Genomic DNA, 15,727 nt, shown 5'->3' on the forward strand with positions numbered 1-15,727 from the left:
CAAGGTGAGTCCCAGCGAAGCGCCACGCTGGGCAGGGCAGGCAGAGCTGGGTGGGATAAGGTGTGCCAGGAGGGCCGGGCGGTTGCCGGGGGCATGGCCGGGCGGTTGCCGGGGGGGATGGCCGGGCGGTTGCCGGGGGGGATGGCCGGGGGGGATGGCCGGGCGGAAGCAGACGGTGCCCACCTGCCAGGTTGCTTCGCAGGGTGGCGAGCCTGAAGCCGGTGAAGGAGCCGTTGATGGCGAGCGAGCCGTTGCCCTGCGGCAGCAGCAGCGGCACCACGGTGGGGCCCACGGCGAAGAAGCTGATGAAGACGGTGGCCAGCACCAGCATGACGACGAGGAAGATGAGGAAGGTGGCCTTGGCGTAGATGGAGGCCCCCACCAGGCAGACCAGCAGGCAGGCCAGCAGCAGGACCGTGCCGTACAACAGCTCGTACCAGTAGCTGCGGGGCAGGACCTGGAGGCTGCTGCCCGTGCCCTGGTCTGTGGGGAGACAGGGCGGGTTAGGGGGCAGCTCCCCACCTGGGCACCAGACTGAGCCCCTCCCACTCTCTGCACAGAGCCAGGCCCTGCCATGCTGAGTGGGGCAGGACCGTTCCCGGAAAGGATGCACCCCCACGCCCCTTCCTTTTTCCTGGGACACTGCCCTCCCTGTCCCCCATGGGCCCCACAGCACCTGCATTGCCCGGGCACAGGTAGGTAACCCAAGGGGGGGCACCATTCCAGCCTGGGCACAGCAGGCTCCTTAATGCATTAACCCTTTCTCCTCCCACCACCCCACAGCCCTGCACCAGTGGGGCTGGTCGGAGAGCAGCTGGCGGGCCAGGGCCACGGAAGCCAGGAGGGGAACCTGCAGGCAGCTGCCAGCTAGTGCCTCCGCAGGCCGCACGAGGGGCAGCTGCAGCGCAGGAGCAGGGGGACAGCAGCTAGTGTCTATCAACAGCACCAGTCGGTGGTGCTCAGCACCACACAGCATAGTCCCAGGATCAGCAGCCCCACGGCTGCCCTGCCAGGCCCGGTGCCTGGCTAGCCAGGCTGTTCTGGCCATGGGACAGCTTCCCCCTTATACCACACATGGACAGAACCCCACAGGACCCTGGGAGCGGGGCAGAATAAGGCCACCATGTAACAGTGGGGGAAACTGAGGCACAGAGCGAGGCAGGGCCTCCCCCAAAGTCAGGCAGGGAGCCAGTGACTGAGGTGGGAAGAGACCCAGGCGTCCAAGGCCCCTGCTCTCACCACACGAGCAAGGTCCCCTCGCCCCAGGAGCCGTGGGGCAGAGTGGTTCCCAGGCTCTAACAGGAGCTGAACCAGTGACCCTGCCCCATTGCCCTGGGCTGGTTCGGGGGGGAGTTGTCCCTGCCCAGTGGGCAGTGCCAGGGGTGTGGGCAGTAGCATCCCCCGGGCCCCAGGGGCAGGCTGCTGGGAGGAGAAGCAAGATGAGAACACAGCGGGGACTGGAACAGAGATCCTCCTGTCCTCGGCGGCTGTACCGGGGCTATGGGGGGTGGGGTGGAGTCAGCTGCACAGAGCTGTGGGGGGGGAGAAGATGGGGGGCAGGAGGGAGGAATCGGGCCCCCCCAGGCCGCCACCACTTACCCAGCGGCACCCCAAAGATGTCGACGATGGCCTCCACCAGGCCCAGCACGAAGAGGGCGCTGCTGCAGACGTTGGCCAGGAGGAACATGATACCGATGCTGCCCCCGAACTCAGGGCCGAGCGCGCGGCTGATCATGTCTGTGCTGGGGTCAAGGAACGGCCAGGGCTCGGGGGGGTCCCAGCTTCAGCACCTCCTCCCTGCCCCACCCCCTCGGCCGGTGAGAGCCCAAGGAGACGCTGGCCGGGTGTTGGCACCAGCCTGACCTGCCCTGACTCCTAGGCACAGGGGCAGCTGGGGGAGGGGGCGTCCCGGTGCCCGGCCCAGCTGCTCTGGGAAGGGCAGGCCTCAGAGACCTGGAGCAGCTCCCAGTGGGCTGCGGTGGGCAGGGCGGGGAGCCATTGCCCTCAGCTTCCCTTTTCTTCCAGCTTCCCCTGCTCTCCAGACATCTCCCCACCGCCCTTCGTGCCACGGGGCCGCCCGAGACCACAGCCAGCTTGGCCGGGGGCCTGTGCTGGGAAGAGGGGTGGGTGCAATGAAGCAAAGCCTCTGCTTGGCAAACGGGCACAGCCTGCCCCTGGCCCAGGGCCTGCGGCCGCCCGCCCTGGTGCCACGGGCCGTGGGGATTTTGGTCTGTCTGCAGAGCCCCAGGGCTCGCCCCCCCCCCCCCCACCCCATCGCATGCCAAAGGAGCAGCTCCGCCTGGCCCAGCTGCTGCCCCCCAGACACAGGCCGGGCTGCAGCCAGAGCCAGGAGAGGGGGGCCGGGGTGCCAGGGAAGGATACAGTAGGCGCCGCCAGCGTCCAGCGCCCCGTTGGTGGAGATGGCGCACACCGACAGCACCGTCATGCCGATGATGACATAGGCCACCACGAACATGCCCAAGGACTCGTACAAGCCGGCCTGGCCCACCACAAACCCTGCCGGCAGAGGGGGGAAGTAAGGGGAGCGTGGCACGGATCCCCCGCCTAGCCCCGGCCGACTCTTCCCCACAGAGCCAGGCCAGCCCAGAGCGACAGGGCCCAGCCTGCCCCTGCCCCCCGGGGTAAGGGGGGGGACACAGCAACGAAGGGGAAAGGGGTCTGTACCCCCAACCCCAAGAACCTGCTTCCCTACTGTAGGAACAGGCTCCCTGTCCCCTCACCGCCCCGTGGGCACAAGAGCCACCTATTCCTCCTCTGCTGCCCCCCGGATCTCCCCCTTGGCCTGGCCAGAGGCATGCCATTGGTCTTGGGAGCGGCTGGATGGACCGATTCTCCGCGCGTCAGCAGCACGCGCTGCAGCTCTGCCCCATACTCTGCGCACAGGGGTGAGCTGCCACGCCCCGGGGCAGACCCATGACAGCCTTCTGTGGGGTCGATAGCCAATCCAAAAATTGCCTCAGCCCCCGCAGTAGGCCCCATCCCAGCACAGAGACCAAACGTCACGCAGGAGTCAGGCTGGCGTGCACGGTTCTGCGCGGCGGGTGGTGCTGCCGCATTCAGAGCTGGGTGCCTGGCCAGCAGCCGCCCTTCACTGGCCGCCCAGCTCGAAGGCAGACAGCAAGAGGAAGCAAGCCAAAGCCAGCTCTGCCGAGAAGGCACCGAGGGAGCAGCTGTGCTGGGAGCACCGCGCGCCGAGCAGAAGGGGGAAGTTTGCAACCACGCACACAGGGCTGCAAAACCCATCAGGCACTCAGAGGTGCTTCTGTTGCTCTCAGCGTCAGCACCTCGGTGGGGGGGGAGGTTCCCAGGCCACAGCCCACCCAGCGGCGCCTGGCTTGGGGATTTGCAGAGCATCCCGGGGTGCAGTGATTGCCAGGGGTGCTCTTGGGATCCTCGGGGTAAAACGTGCACTCAGCTGGGGCTGCCCAGTTCCGCGCCGTCTCCTTCACAGCTCAGCCACGGCTGTGGGGCTTGCACCCGCCCCTCTGTGTCACCAACGGGCAGCGCCAGAAAGCGCTGGGAGAGCTGAGATCTCCCTAATGGCACCACGGGGCACTGGCAGCGTCCCCAGCCGCGAGCCACTAGTGCCATGGCCTGTGCGATGCGTCACACCCGCTGGGCCCTGCCAACCTCGTGCCCAGCTCCCCTCGGGGCCCGAACCGACACCTTCCAACAGCCAAGATTCACCCCTACGCCCGCTAGAGGCCGCTGTGGGCTCCACAAGACACAGCAGAAGCTACAGGTACCTGGAGCCGCCCCCTCTCAGGCATCCATGCTGGCAGACCCCAGGGCATCCACCTTGGAGCTAACCCATGGCACTGGCATCCCAGGCCACGGGCAAACGGGACAGGGCCTCAGAGGACACCAGCCTGGGTCAACACAGCAGCACTGGTGCAGGAACGGCGTTGATCAGAGCCAAGCAAAGCCCAGCTGGGCCAGCCTCCCGCCCCAGGCCCGTCCCAGCTCGGCTTTGCTCTCTGCCTGCTACTCCAGTCCTGGGCTCTCCGGGGACCTGTGCCAAGGACCCAGTTTGGCGCGCCTCCTCTCGGCCTGGCCAGGGTGGCAGTTCCCAGCCAAGCACCCTCCGAAGACCCAGCTGGAGAGCCCCCCTTTTGCCCTAACAGCAATCCTGGACTGGGATGCCCGTGGCCCAGCCCACGCCTGTGTCCGATCAGGGGCTGTGAAGGGAGGGAGCAGAGGTCTGGCCTGGGTGCTGCTTCCCTGAGAACCCCAGCTCTCCTGGGTGAGCCACAGGAGATGCCCAGCCCAGCCCAGCCCAGCCCAGCCCCCGGGGTCTCCAGCAGGGCACTGTTTGCAGCGCTCTGGGTTGGGAGCAGGGTGCTGGGAGCCGAGGGGGCCTCCTCCTTCCCGCCCCAGCATGTCGTCCCGGGACCCGGGAGAGGCACCAGGACCTGCCAGGCTCTTCCCTGGCAGCAGGGACCCTGCAGAGTTCCTGGCTTTCCCCGCTGCATGCCTGATTTCCCGAAAGGGCCGGGTGCCCAGTCCAGGGCAGCTCAGCAGGAGGGCACAGACTTGGCCCACTGAGACTACAGGTCCCAGCATGCCCTGTCCTCCAGAGGCCTCCCTTTGAGTTGAGATGGAGCAGGGCATGCTGGGAATTGTAGTCTCCATGGGTTGCACCCCCATAAATGCTGGCTGAAGCGTAAGCCCCAATAGGGCACATCTGGCCCATGGGCTGCAAGGTGCCCCTCACCCCCACAGCTGGCAGGAGACCTCCAATCCGCCATGGCAGGGGCTAATCCCATAGGCATCAGCTGACTGGGGAGAGGGGTTCACACCTGCTTTAAATCTCAGCCCAAAGCCGGGGCTCTGGCTCAGGTGCCCCAGGGCAAAGGCAGACGGCCTGCAGCCTGGACTAAGCCCTGCAGGGCAGAGACCCGGAGCAGCCCCTGGGATCAAGCCATCCCCTAGGGCGGGCATCGTTCACCCTCTGCCAATCAGGCACCTCTCAGGACTCCGCGCCCCTCCCCGCGTATAGGGCCAAGGCCTCCCAGGGCAGAGGCTGGGGGAGGAGGCGGAGAGGCCGTGACAAAGTGGGACTTCTCGGTAATATTTTTAGGAAGCCGGTGTGCCTCGGTTTCCCTCTATACTTTGCATTGCTATCCAGCGGGGCAAAAGGGTTACCACCACCCCAGAGCAACAGGGCTCCAGGGAACCCATGTCAAACCTGGAGTCAGCAGCGGGCAGCTCTGGCCAGGCAGGCTGTGAACTCAGCATGGCTCTGGAAGAGCAGAGGACTGAGCGGTGACCGGCAGGGAATAAAGTGGCGGCTTCTGGTTCGGGTAGAGGCTGGCTGCTCCCTCCCGGGGCTGACCGAGGGGGGTGGGGGCATCCACTACAGCCTGGCCAGCAGTTTACTCTGGACTCTGCTTTTGCTTTCGTTTCTCTGGGCTCGCCTAAGGACTTCCCAGGCTGCGTCCAGCTGGCTAATGCACCCCGCTCGGGTTTGAACGCACCCCTTGGATGTCCCTGCAAAGCCTGGCCGAGGTGCGCTGGTCCCGGCAGAGCAGCCAGCTCTTCGCCAGGCATCTGGGCAGAGCTCACAGTGTGAAGCAAGCCGAGCAGATCACAGCCCAGGCACCAGGGGCTTAAAGCTAAACACCGGGGTGCAGATTAAAGCGACACCCCTTCAGACAGCACGCGGTGGTGGGGTACAACGCCCATGAAGGGCTGGGAGGGAACCTGGTAAATCACCAGGGCAAATCCCTGTTCTGCACCAGCCTGGCTCCCATCCCAGGGGCAGGACAAAGCTGAAAGATGGCTCTAACGGCCTGGCACGGTGGGATCCGCTCCCTTCTAGCCCTTTGGGAGATCGGAGCGTAGCTAGGGCGGAGTGCCACGTTAACAGGCCTTTTGTAGCCCCATCCCTGGGACGGCGCAGCTCTGCCCGGGCCAGGATTTAAAATGCCTGCACCCAGCCTGTCTTAGTGAATAAGGAAGGGTTATTTTCTCTTTCATATGAAACAAGAGCCAAAACCAAAAGCCTTGTTAAAACAAAACAAGGAAGTACTTCTTCACACAACAGCCAGTCCGCCTGGGAACTGGCAGCCAGGGGATGCTGTGACGGCCACAACGATAACTGGGTTCAAAAAAGAACTAGCTAAGTTCATGGAGGAAAGGGCCATCAATGGCTGTTAGCCAAGACAGTCAGGGATGCAGCCCCATGCTGAGTGTCCTAAGCCTCTGACTGCCAGAAGCTGGGACTGGACGACAGGGGATGGAGCACTCGATAAATTGCCCTGTTCCGGTCCTTCCCTCTGCAGCACCTGGCACCGGCCACTGTGGGAAGACGGGACACTGGGCCAGATGGAGCATTAATCTGCCCCAGGGTGGCCATACTGACGTTCTACACTTACATGGCTCCCACAGGGGCTAGGGCCCCAGGGGAGACTTCCCCAAAAGCCCAGGGCAGAGGGGACTGGAATGGGAACAGACCTAGCAGCAACGGCCATAAACACTCACTGGAAAGACTCGGTCTGGGCAGGGCAATTCACAGGTCCTCAGGACTCCCAACGAGCAACCGGGAACCCCCGTAGCCAGCACAGGCCTCCGATGCAAGGTGCCAGGCAGGGTGAGTCTCAGCTGACAGCCCGGTTCCCACAGCCCAGGGGCAACCCAGCCCGCCACGGCAGCCAGGCCAATCACACCCGCCCTGAGGAAAGGCCCCGGAGACTCCAGTCAGGAAGAGAGGCCACGGCCACGCTGGGCACCTAGGAGCCTGCCTGACCAAGGAGCGGAAGGGTAAAGGGGGAAGGGGAGATGGGCTGCCTGGCCCGCATCGTTTCTGTGCAGAGAGTCGGCGTAAACTCCAAGACGTCAGGGAGAGAAGAGACCAATTAAGTCAGGTCTTCACCACAGGGCCTGGGGATCCCTTCTCTTCCACACCCCCCCCCCCCCAATGGGCCAGGATCGCTACCTCCTCCCCCCTCCTAGGCCAGGATCCCTCCCCACAAAGTGGCCCCGGACAGAATGCTCCTCCCAGGAGCAATGCGTCCCTTTCAGATCTGACACCTGCCAGAGGAATGTGAGCTGTGACAGAGGCCCGGCTTGGCCGGGGCCGGACCCGCAATGCACTGGCCTGGTTCCCTAGGTGGGGAGTGGGGAGAGACAGTGAATCACTGTTTGCACAACACAGCCTGCCCAGCACCATGGCCCGACCACCTGCTGCAACGATCCATGAGAGAGCACCGCTGCCCTCTGCTGGATGGACTCAGAACCGCACACTCAGTGGCATACACCCCGCGCCGCTCACAGAGCCTCTCCCTTTGCTCCAGGGGCAGAAGACGGTGCTTCAGGAGCAGAGGGAGCTGGGTTCTATCCCTGCTGCCCTCATGACGCCATCAGGGGGCCCCTGGACTGGCTACCAAGCAGGACAGACGAGCCACGCTGGGAGAGGTGCACCGCCCAGGAGCAGGGCTCCCCTCCCCCAGCCCTGGTATCCTTCTAATTATACTGTGACCTCGTTGGGGCTGGGTGTGGACCTCAAATGGCCTGTAGCACCCCAGCAGTTACAATTTGGAGGAGACCTGGCAGAGGGCTGGCTGGCCGGGAGGAAGCCACCTCGGGTAGTGACGGAATGGGGAAGGGGGGACTGGCAGGGTGCCACAGATTGGAGTCAAGAGGGGTTTCTCTCTCCGTGGCCAGGCAACAGACAGCAAGATGGTGCTGAGCCATCGGCAGCTCAGATCCCTTCTCCTCCCGCACACGCTGCGCCCCCTCAACGCCCATTGCCGCAGCGTCTCTGGCAACAGAGCCCCGGCTGCCCGGAGCGACAGGGCGAAGGACGGAGAGTCCACGGAGGGCGACGTGAGGCCTTCCTCGTGCTGCACGGTCACCAGAGAGGCTCCCACCCACCCGGGGCAGAATGGAAGTAAAACCAAAGCCACGGCAAACTCCAGCACCCGGGCTGACGCAGGGAGCGACACGGGCAGGAAACCCACACGCCCCAAAGGAGAAGTGGTGGGCCTTAGCACCCTCCTTGACAGCTGCCCCATACGGGCTGAGGCTCCAGGGACTGAGACAGGGGATGGCAAGCATGCGGCGCAGTGCCGCCAGACGTGATTGCCAGAACAGGATATAGGGGGCAGAGCGTCCCGCCAAGTACACTGGCCTCCTTGTAGTTAGGGCTTTGATGCACAGGGCTTGACGAATTTATCAGATGCAAACTCGCCAGAGGCCAAAGCCGGGGCGAGGCACGAGGGCCGATCGGCAACATCCAGGAGCTACCCCCTGTCGAGATGCCATGCATCCCTGGACCCCTCTCCTCCCCGGCTTCCCCTCCACCCCCAAAGCCACAGGATCAAACTTAAAACAGCCTCTAATCTGAGGGGGGCTCCCCTTCTGGGTGCCCAGCTTCGAACAGCAGGGCCTGACTGTCATCGGTGCCCATCAAAGCGGAGCCAGCGGGAGCAGGGAGCGCTCGGTCGCTCTGACAAGCTGGCGCTGGGGGCCCGCTCCTCCTCCACACGGTTACGCCAGGAGGAGTCAGGAGCAGCACCCTGAAGCCCATGGGACGACTCCGCTGCACGGCTGGGGTAGGCAAGGTCAGAGACAGGCTCCCAGGGGTCCCAAAATTAAAGGCCACTTCTGCAAAAATCAGTCTCCAGCGGAGTTCACTGCTCCCAAGCCACAGCATGAAATTGACCCAGTTCTTGTAACTTGCAGGGCTTCCCCCAGGGCAGCAGTGTGAAACTGGCTAATTTCACACCAGCACTCTGCCGAGAGGGGCCAGGCCATAGCAAGCTTCCTCTTGGTCATAAGTCAGGAAGGCAGAAATTTCCCAAGTCAGGTTTTAATAAGTACTAGCGGGAAGAGCTTGACATGCACTCACAAAACAACAGATTCAGGGACCTAAATAAAGGAGAAGCCCAGAGAACCGGAGCGGGCAGGGATCAGAGCATAAAACCCTTCGCCGTTCAGTGCTGGCTTGGCAGCCGTCACAGTAAGGCAGGTAAATAGAATTGCAGGTTGCCAGGACTTGGAGACTGTGTCACAGGAAGTTACTCATGCATCTGCCTGGGATTTCCTACACATTCAAGACTCATCACAGGGTGAGAACAAGGGATAAAAACAGACCCCGTGTTTTGGAAAAAGAAACCAACTCCTCAGCACCGGGAAGCCCAGAGTGTCTTCACCAGGGGGGGTTTTGGCTATGTCTGCACCCTGGTCATGGGGTGTGATGGCAGCTAGAAGTTACCCAGGGCTCCACGAGGGCTTGGACAGCCCCCACATGCTGCTGTGGCTTCACTGCTCCAGCAACCACTTAAATGAAAACTAGATTCCCCCCCCACCTCAGGACTGCAGTAAGACACCCTTATACCCTTAGGGTTCCCATCGGTGCTACCAGACCATCAGCAGCGGCAGCCCTAGAGTAGCCAAGGCTCCGGTGGTTTCACTGACATGATGCCAGGAGCTGATGGGGCCTTGAACTGGGGCTCTCCCAAACCCCCCAGGGGAGCCGAGGCCTGTGCATGAAGGGAGCCAGTGAGGCAAGGAGGAGTCAGACGCAACAAGGCTGGTCCTGGGGAGATGTCCCCTCTCCCGTGCTCTGCCAGGCAGGCCGGTGCCAGGAAGGGACTGATTCCTCAGCACAGCTTGGAAGGAAAAGGGGGGGGCAGCAGGGAGGGACTGGAGCCCAGGATCTCTGGGGCAAGACGGGTCCAGAAGGGGGGTGGAATACAGGAGGCTGTATGGGGAGGGGCAGGCTGGGAGGAGGTTCTAGCAGTGGGTCTGTGCATAAGGCATTATGATCTCAGGCTCCTTGTGTCTCAATGCACCTGGAGCCAATCTGCTCAGCTGACAAGTAAAAGGATGTTTTCTCTAACAGTCAGCCCTGCACACCCAGCCTGGGCTCCTGGGGTCACCCTGGGCTCCTTCTAGCTGGTGCAGCATCACCCACTGAAGACCCTGCGGAACTGATTCTGCCTTTGGTCACAGCTACGCTGTCCCATCATCTTCCACTGCACGGGGAGAAGCAGGGGGCAGAACCCAGCCCCACATCTTGGACACACACCAACCCAGGCTTAGATGACAACTCTGCTAAGGGAGGATCAGACCCTAGACTGTTCTCCCATCGCACCAGGGGCCAAGAACTGCTCCCAGCAGGAGTAAGTACCTCTCGGGGTTCCTGAAGCCCCAACAGATGTGAAGCTGAAACTCCCTGGGAGGGGATCACACCCTGGGGCAGGTCTCTGCCTTGTCAGGAGGATCCTACGTGTCAACCCCGCTTGGTTAGAAATCGCCAGCTGTGTGTGTCCAGCAGATCAAGCCTAGCACCGAGGACAGGGGGGGACACACAACAGAGAAAGATGGGCTGGCCAGGAGATGGTTTCCCAGAAGAAACCGACTCCCTCGGTTAAACGTTAAAGGCCCAGGGGCAGAAGTTCAGAGCACAGCTCTTGGCACATGTCCGCGAGCCCCACACTTCACGAAAACCAAGCCCAGAAGCTGCAACAGAAAAGCAGTTTTACTTCCACATTCCCCGGCAAACAGCTGGAAAGGCTCCAAAGGGGGCTGTCCAGCCCAGCCCCCCCCGGCAAACCAAAGTGTTTCCTGGACTGTCTTTTCTCAGTTCTGGTTTGTATTTGCAGGGCAGGAAGGTGGGGCCCAGCACTGCCATCGGGCAAGACTCCCACAGCCACCGGCTTGGGGGGAGAATTTCAGTCTGTCTCCAACAGGTGAAAGCAACTCTCAGCCTTTGCACAGCTCAGACACTTTTCATTAACACTAAGTTATACCAGCGGCTTTCCTCCAGCAAGAGTCCTGCATCTAGACACGCCGCCCTTCGAGATGGGGCCAGGGAACTCAGCAGAGCCAGGCAGCGCAGGGGAACTTGCACTATCACCGTCTCTGGGGTCTGGGCTTTATTTTCCCAGGGGCCGATAATTCCGAAAGTAAAACTCTCCCCGAACCCTGGGAAAAGGCACCTCAGTCTGACCAGGGCTGGGGTCAAGGCAGGATCTTTTGCTTTCCCTGTCACGGGGCAGCCACAGGCAGGGGAGGTGGTTCCTGAGAGGCCACTGGAACGCCAGGGCTGGCACCCCCATGCCCAGTAATCCCCATAAGACCCCAGGCCGGCCCACCGCAGTGCAGAGCATGGAGGGAAGTTAGGTCCCAGGGTAAAAAGGGAACTGGGAGGATAGGGGCACTGTGAGAGGTTTGGTACCAAGTTGGGGGAGCTAGTTACTGGGGGGACTGCAGGGGGCTATGAAGAGCCAAGCTAGGGGGAGTCTGGTGGTGGGGGGTCATTGGGAGGCTGGGGTTGGAGGGCAGGGTTAGGGGGTGCCTGGGGGTCAGGGCTGGGGTTGGAGGGGAGGGCTGGGGGGGTCAGTGGATGGTCAGGGTTGGAGGGCAGGTTGGGGGGGTCACTGGGAGGCTGGGGTTGGGGGGTCACTGGAGGGACTGGAGGGCAGGGTTGGGGGATCAATGGGATGCTGGGGTTGTGGGGGCAGGGTTGAGGGGGTTACTGGGAGGAGGGGTGGGAGGGTTGGGGTCATTGGAGGGGTTGGGGGGCAGGGCTGGGGGGTCACTAGGAGCCAGGACTGGAGTTGGGGGGGGTCACTGGGGTTGGGGGCCAGGGCTGGGAGGTCACTGGGAGGCTAGGGTTGGGGGGCAGGGTTGGGGGGGTCACTAGGAGCTAGGGCTGGAGGCCTGGGCTGGGGTTGGGGGTCAGGGCTGGGGGTCACTAGGAGCCAGGACTGGGGGGGGGTCGCTGGGGTTGGGGGGCCAGGACTGTGAGGTCACTGGGAGGCTAGGGTTGGGGGTCACTAGGAGTTAGGGCTGGGAGCCAGGGTTGGGGGGTCACTGGAGGGGTTGGGGGGTCACTGGAGGGGTTCGCGGCGGGGGCGGGCCCGACTCACCGAGGCGCAGGAAGAGCACCACGCTGAACATGGAGAGCAGGGTGGGCACCACCACGCCCAGGAAGGTGGCCAGCTTGCGGGAGCCCGAGCCCGGCGCCGGGCCCCGGCCGCCCCCCGGCCCGCGCTCCTCCACCGAGACGCTGCTGCACAGGCGGTAGGTGAGCAGGGGGCTCCGCTCCGAGCCCGCCATGGCGCCGCCACCCGGCCCGAGCCCAGCGAACCAACAGCCGAGCCCGGCCGGCCGGCGGCCACGCCCCCGCCCCCGCCACGCCCCCATCCAGGAAGCCACGCCCCCATCTCAACCACCCGCCGGAAGCCACGCCCTCGGCCCCGCCCCCGCCTCCACCGCCCCCGCCCCACGCCCGGCAGCTCCGCCCCCTCAGCCCCACCCCCTGTCCCGTAGCTCCGCCCCCATCCCCTGCGCCCCCGGCCAGCTCTGGGTCCGCTGTCGGCCCCAGCACCCCTGGACTCTGGGCAACTTCCCCCCAAGCCCTGCACCCCTACCTAGCCCATACAGCCCTGCCCCCCACACGTACCCATCCCAGCCCTGTACCCCCTTACACAGCTCTCCCACCCCTCCTCCCCAGCTCCAGAGCCCCCCACCCGCATGTCACTCACCCCCACACTGCCCTGCACCCCATCCGTCTCCATACACTGCTGCACTCCCATTATGTCCCTCTACATCCCTGGGCCCCCCCACCCTCATGCACCTATAGCCCCCTGCCTCCCCCCACGTCTAGCCAGCAGAGCCTCTGTCAGGGACCCGCAGCCCACCCAGAGCTCCAGCCCTGTCCCGCTGCCCTCTCTGTGCCCCCAACTGCTTCCCGCAGCCCACCCAGCTTCCACCTCGCCCCCCAGGCCACCATTCTCCAGCTGGGCACACACGGCTGGGCTTCCTGTCCAGCGGGGGCCATTCACAGCCATTGCTCGCTAGGTATCAAAGTCCCAGTGATTGGATTTACCATTGTCTTCTCAGATGCTCCATTGATATGGGACCTAAGGTCCAGACAGCCAGGAGCCATTCACCCCTCAGTCTCTGAGCCTCTGCAGAGAGCAAACAGCCCTTTCCCCCCATTAGGTAACAATGCAGGATATAAGGGAAACTGAGGCACACATAGGTTTCAAAAAATAAATTACAGAAATTCTCACTTTGTCACATCTCTTCCCCCTTCGAGACCGAACTGAGCAGGATCCCTTTAACCGGTGACCTGCGTGCGGACGTTGGTCCCACAAACATTACTACAGATGCCTCAGCACCTGCCCCACCCTCTTGGTCACTGTCCTACCGGGCAGTTCCAGGATTCCTCCAGCAGAGCTGCTAATCAATCAAACACAGGGCTTCCAACACACACTTCGGAGCAGTTTCACGTCCCCCCCCCCAAGGCCGGGTCCATTAAATGGCACCAGTGTTACACTTGTAAAAGAACAGACGAGCAGGATCTTACCTGCGGGGACAAGGCAGAATATCTGCGTTTATTGTACATGTCAGAATATCAAAAAGCAGTCACACACACATTCACACCCAGGAAGTTCTGCAGGCTGGTGTGATATAATGACCAGTCCTTTCAGGCGTTGCTCGAACCAGCCTAGTGGCCAGCTAGACTGGGCATGAGGAGGGAGCCGGGCCCCTGTCGGTCGCATGAATCCCATGCTCCAGATGACAATTGCAGAACGAGACCCAAAAGTTCCATGTTTTTACCCCGTCTTTGATACTTGCTGCCTCTCATGTCAGTCTATGGCCTGGCTGTGTCATGCTGCCTCCAGGGTCAGTGTGCTTGTTAATCACCAGCTAATTGCAAGCAGGACTGGTCTCTTATTTCTGTGCTTTGTTTGTTCCCAGGGTGGATCCTTCTGTACTTTGGGGTCGTTTATTTGCACTGTAGAGTCGTTGATAGGTATTCTTCGGCCTTCAGGGTTAGGATGGGGCAGTTGGTGTCTCTATCCCCTTTCTGTTGTCAGAGCAGTTTAGGTTGGTGTCTTTTTATGCCCTGCACATACATTCCTCACTCATTCTCTCTCTCTCTCTCTCTCTCTCTCTCACACACACACACACACACACAATTAATCCAGGTATTTTTAGGTTCAATAGAACAAGTGTCAGGAAATAAACTTACTTCAAGAAACTAACAAGATGGAGTCCACTTATGCCCCACTAACCAGCACTGTACCATTACCATAACCCTGAAGGAAAAATCTCTCTCTGCTTCTCTTTCACTTACACAATAGAACAAGGCGCCTACGTCTGATGTGTTTGCACGGCTCCTGGGGATGGCTCGCACCAGCAGGGGCCGTGAGGAGTTTCGCCCTCATGCCTTTTTGCTACTCCGCAACCTTTGGGTTTGAAACCGGGATGGGTCCTGCCACTCCCTCGTCTGCCAGGGAGTGAGGCGGGCAGAGACCCCGCCTGCCTCCACAGATCACCTGTCCTGGCTGCTGCCCGGGATCTCCTGACCCCTAGGCTGGAGTAAGACGTGATCCCTTAGCATTTAACCCAGCCATATCTCTGGGGCGCTGGTGTGCTGGAGCAGCGAGGCGGGCGTGCAGCGTGCACCCACGGCTTGGCAGTCCCCCCCGAGTTGTGTGCCAGCCCCAGGGCAGAGTCCTCTCTTGGGTCCCCTCTCGTGGGCTGTGCTTCAGCTTCTCTTGGTTAAGGGCTGTGCCCACCTGCTGACCAGGCCTCTCTGTTACCAGCAACAGCCGCCTGGCTGCTTCTCCCTTCCCTGGGGCGTCTGTTCCCCCTGGAGAGAGCAGCCCCGTTGAGCCGTCGTCCTGCCCTGCCTGGGTCTCCCCACACTCAGCTGGGGTCTCATCCACCACAGGGCTGGGCTCAGCTCTGCCTCTGTCTCCCAGTGAGGGCAGGCCGGGACCCAGCTCCCTGGGTCACAGCACCAGGCTTCTGGGAAGTTACGCGGCCCCACCCAAGCCAGTGTGAGTCACTGTCACGGGAGATGGGTGGGGCTCATTCCTCTGCTCCGCACAGAGCCAGGCTGGTGCCTGGTTGAGCGTAGCAGCCTTTTCCTGGTGTTGGCAAGCCGGGGAAACCCTCCTTTCTTTGCCAGGTGAGCCACTGGCATTTCATCAGCCTGAGCCTGCTGGTACAGAAAGAGGGACTGATCTGCCTCTTGGAGCAACACAGTAATTCTCCAGAAGGACGTCAAAGCCGATATGCTGGAGAGCCCCAAATTCCAGCCACCCCCATCCTTCCTGTATCTGCCCAGGGACCTGGGCCGTAGGCAGGGCGCACGGCTGGACATTTGGGCCGCCCACCCAAGTCGTATCACAGGCGCTTTGACCAGGCTTCTCTCTGTCCCGGAATCTCTCCACCCCCTGAATGTCTCCTTGCTGACCACGGGGTGGAGTGAGTCTCAGCCCAGGAGAGTCCAACGGGACAGGTGCGCTGGTGCCTGGAGCGGGAGCCCGTCTGTCGCCCCTGCCGCGAGGGCCTGGCCGTGTCACTGCATTCCTCCGGGCCTGAGCTGGACGGAGGCTAAGCTCGCTCCTCTGTCTCGAGCAGCCCTTATTTCACCCGCTCAGGCCCTGGTTTCCTGCAGATATTCCAGCTCAGGTCTGTGAGGTCCCCTGGGGTAGGGGTGCCCACATGGGCCGCTCCCCCCACTTTGGGTTCACCTGTGCCCCACATCTGGGTGCCTCCAATGGCTCCCTTTCCCAGGCCCCACGCGTAGGCCAGTTCCCTTGGGGTCACTTTTCACCAGACCTATTGCCCACAAACTCCTCTGCCAGCCGGCCCGCACAGCGCAGAGCCCTGGCCACTAGCCACATGTTAACTTGGTGGGGACACATCTCACAGAGTTGTTCCAACCCAACCA

The 15,727-nt window shown here is 62.4% G+C and overlaps 1 protein-coding gene across 1 annotated transcript in view; it reads right to left on the minus strand.

The window, feature by feature from the left end:
• Positions 1-12,090, minus strand: part of LOC137161656 (solute carrier family 12 member 9-like) — a 43,860-nt gene extending 31,770 nt beyond the window's left edge. Inside the window, exons 1-4 of the mRNA XM_067561038.1 lie at positions 11,901-12,090; positions 2,383-2,517; positions 1,600-1,737; positions 184-483 (exon numbers count right to left, since the gene is read on the minus strand). Coding sequence (XP_067417139.1) covers positions 184-483; positions 1,600-1,737; positions 2,383-2,517; positions 11,901-12,090 — 763 coding nt within the window. The remainder of the gene's footprint in view (positions 1-183; positions 484-1,599; positions 1,738-2,382; positions 2,518-11,900) is intronic.
• Positions 12,091-15,727: the final 3,637 nt, after the last annotated feature.

The sequence above is a fragment of the Emydura macquarii genome, unplaced genomic scaffold (genome assembly GCF_026122565.2).
Source record: "Emydura macquarii macquarii isolate MOO-44397 ecotype Brisbane River unplaced genomic scaffold, CSIRO-AGI_Emac_v2 contig_2365, whole genome shotgun sequence".
NCBI classification, from domain to species: Eukaryota; Metazoa; Chordata; order Testudines; family Chelidae; genus Emydura; species Emydura macquarii.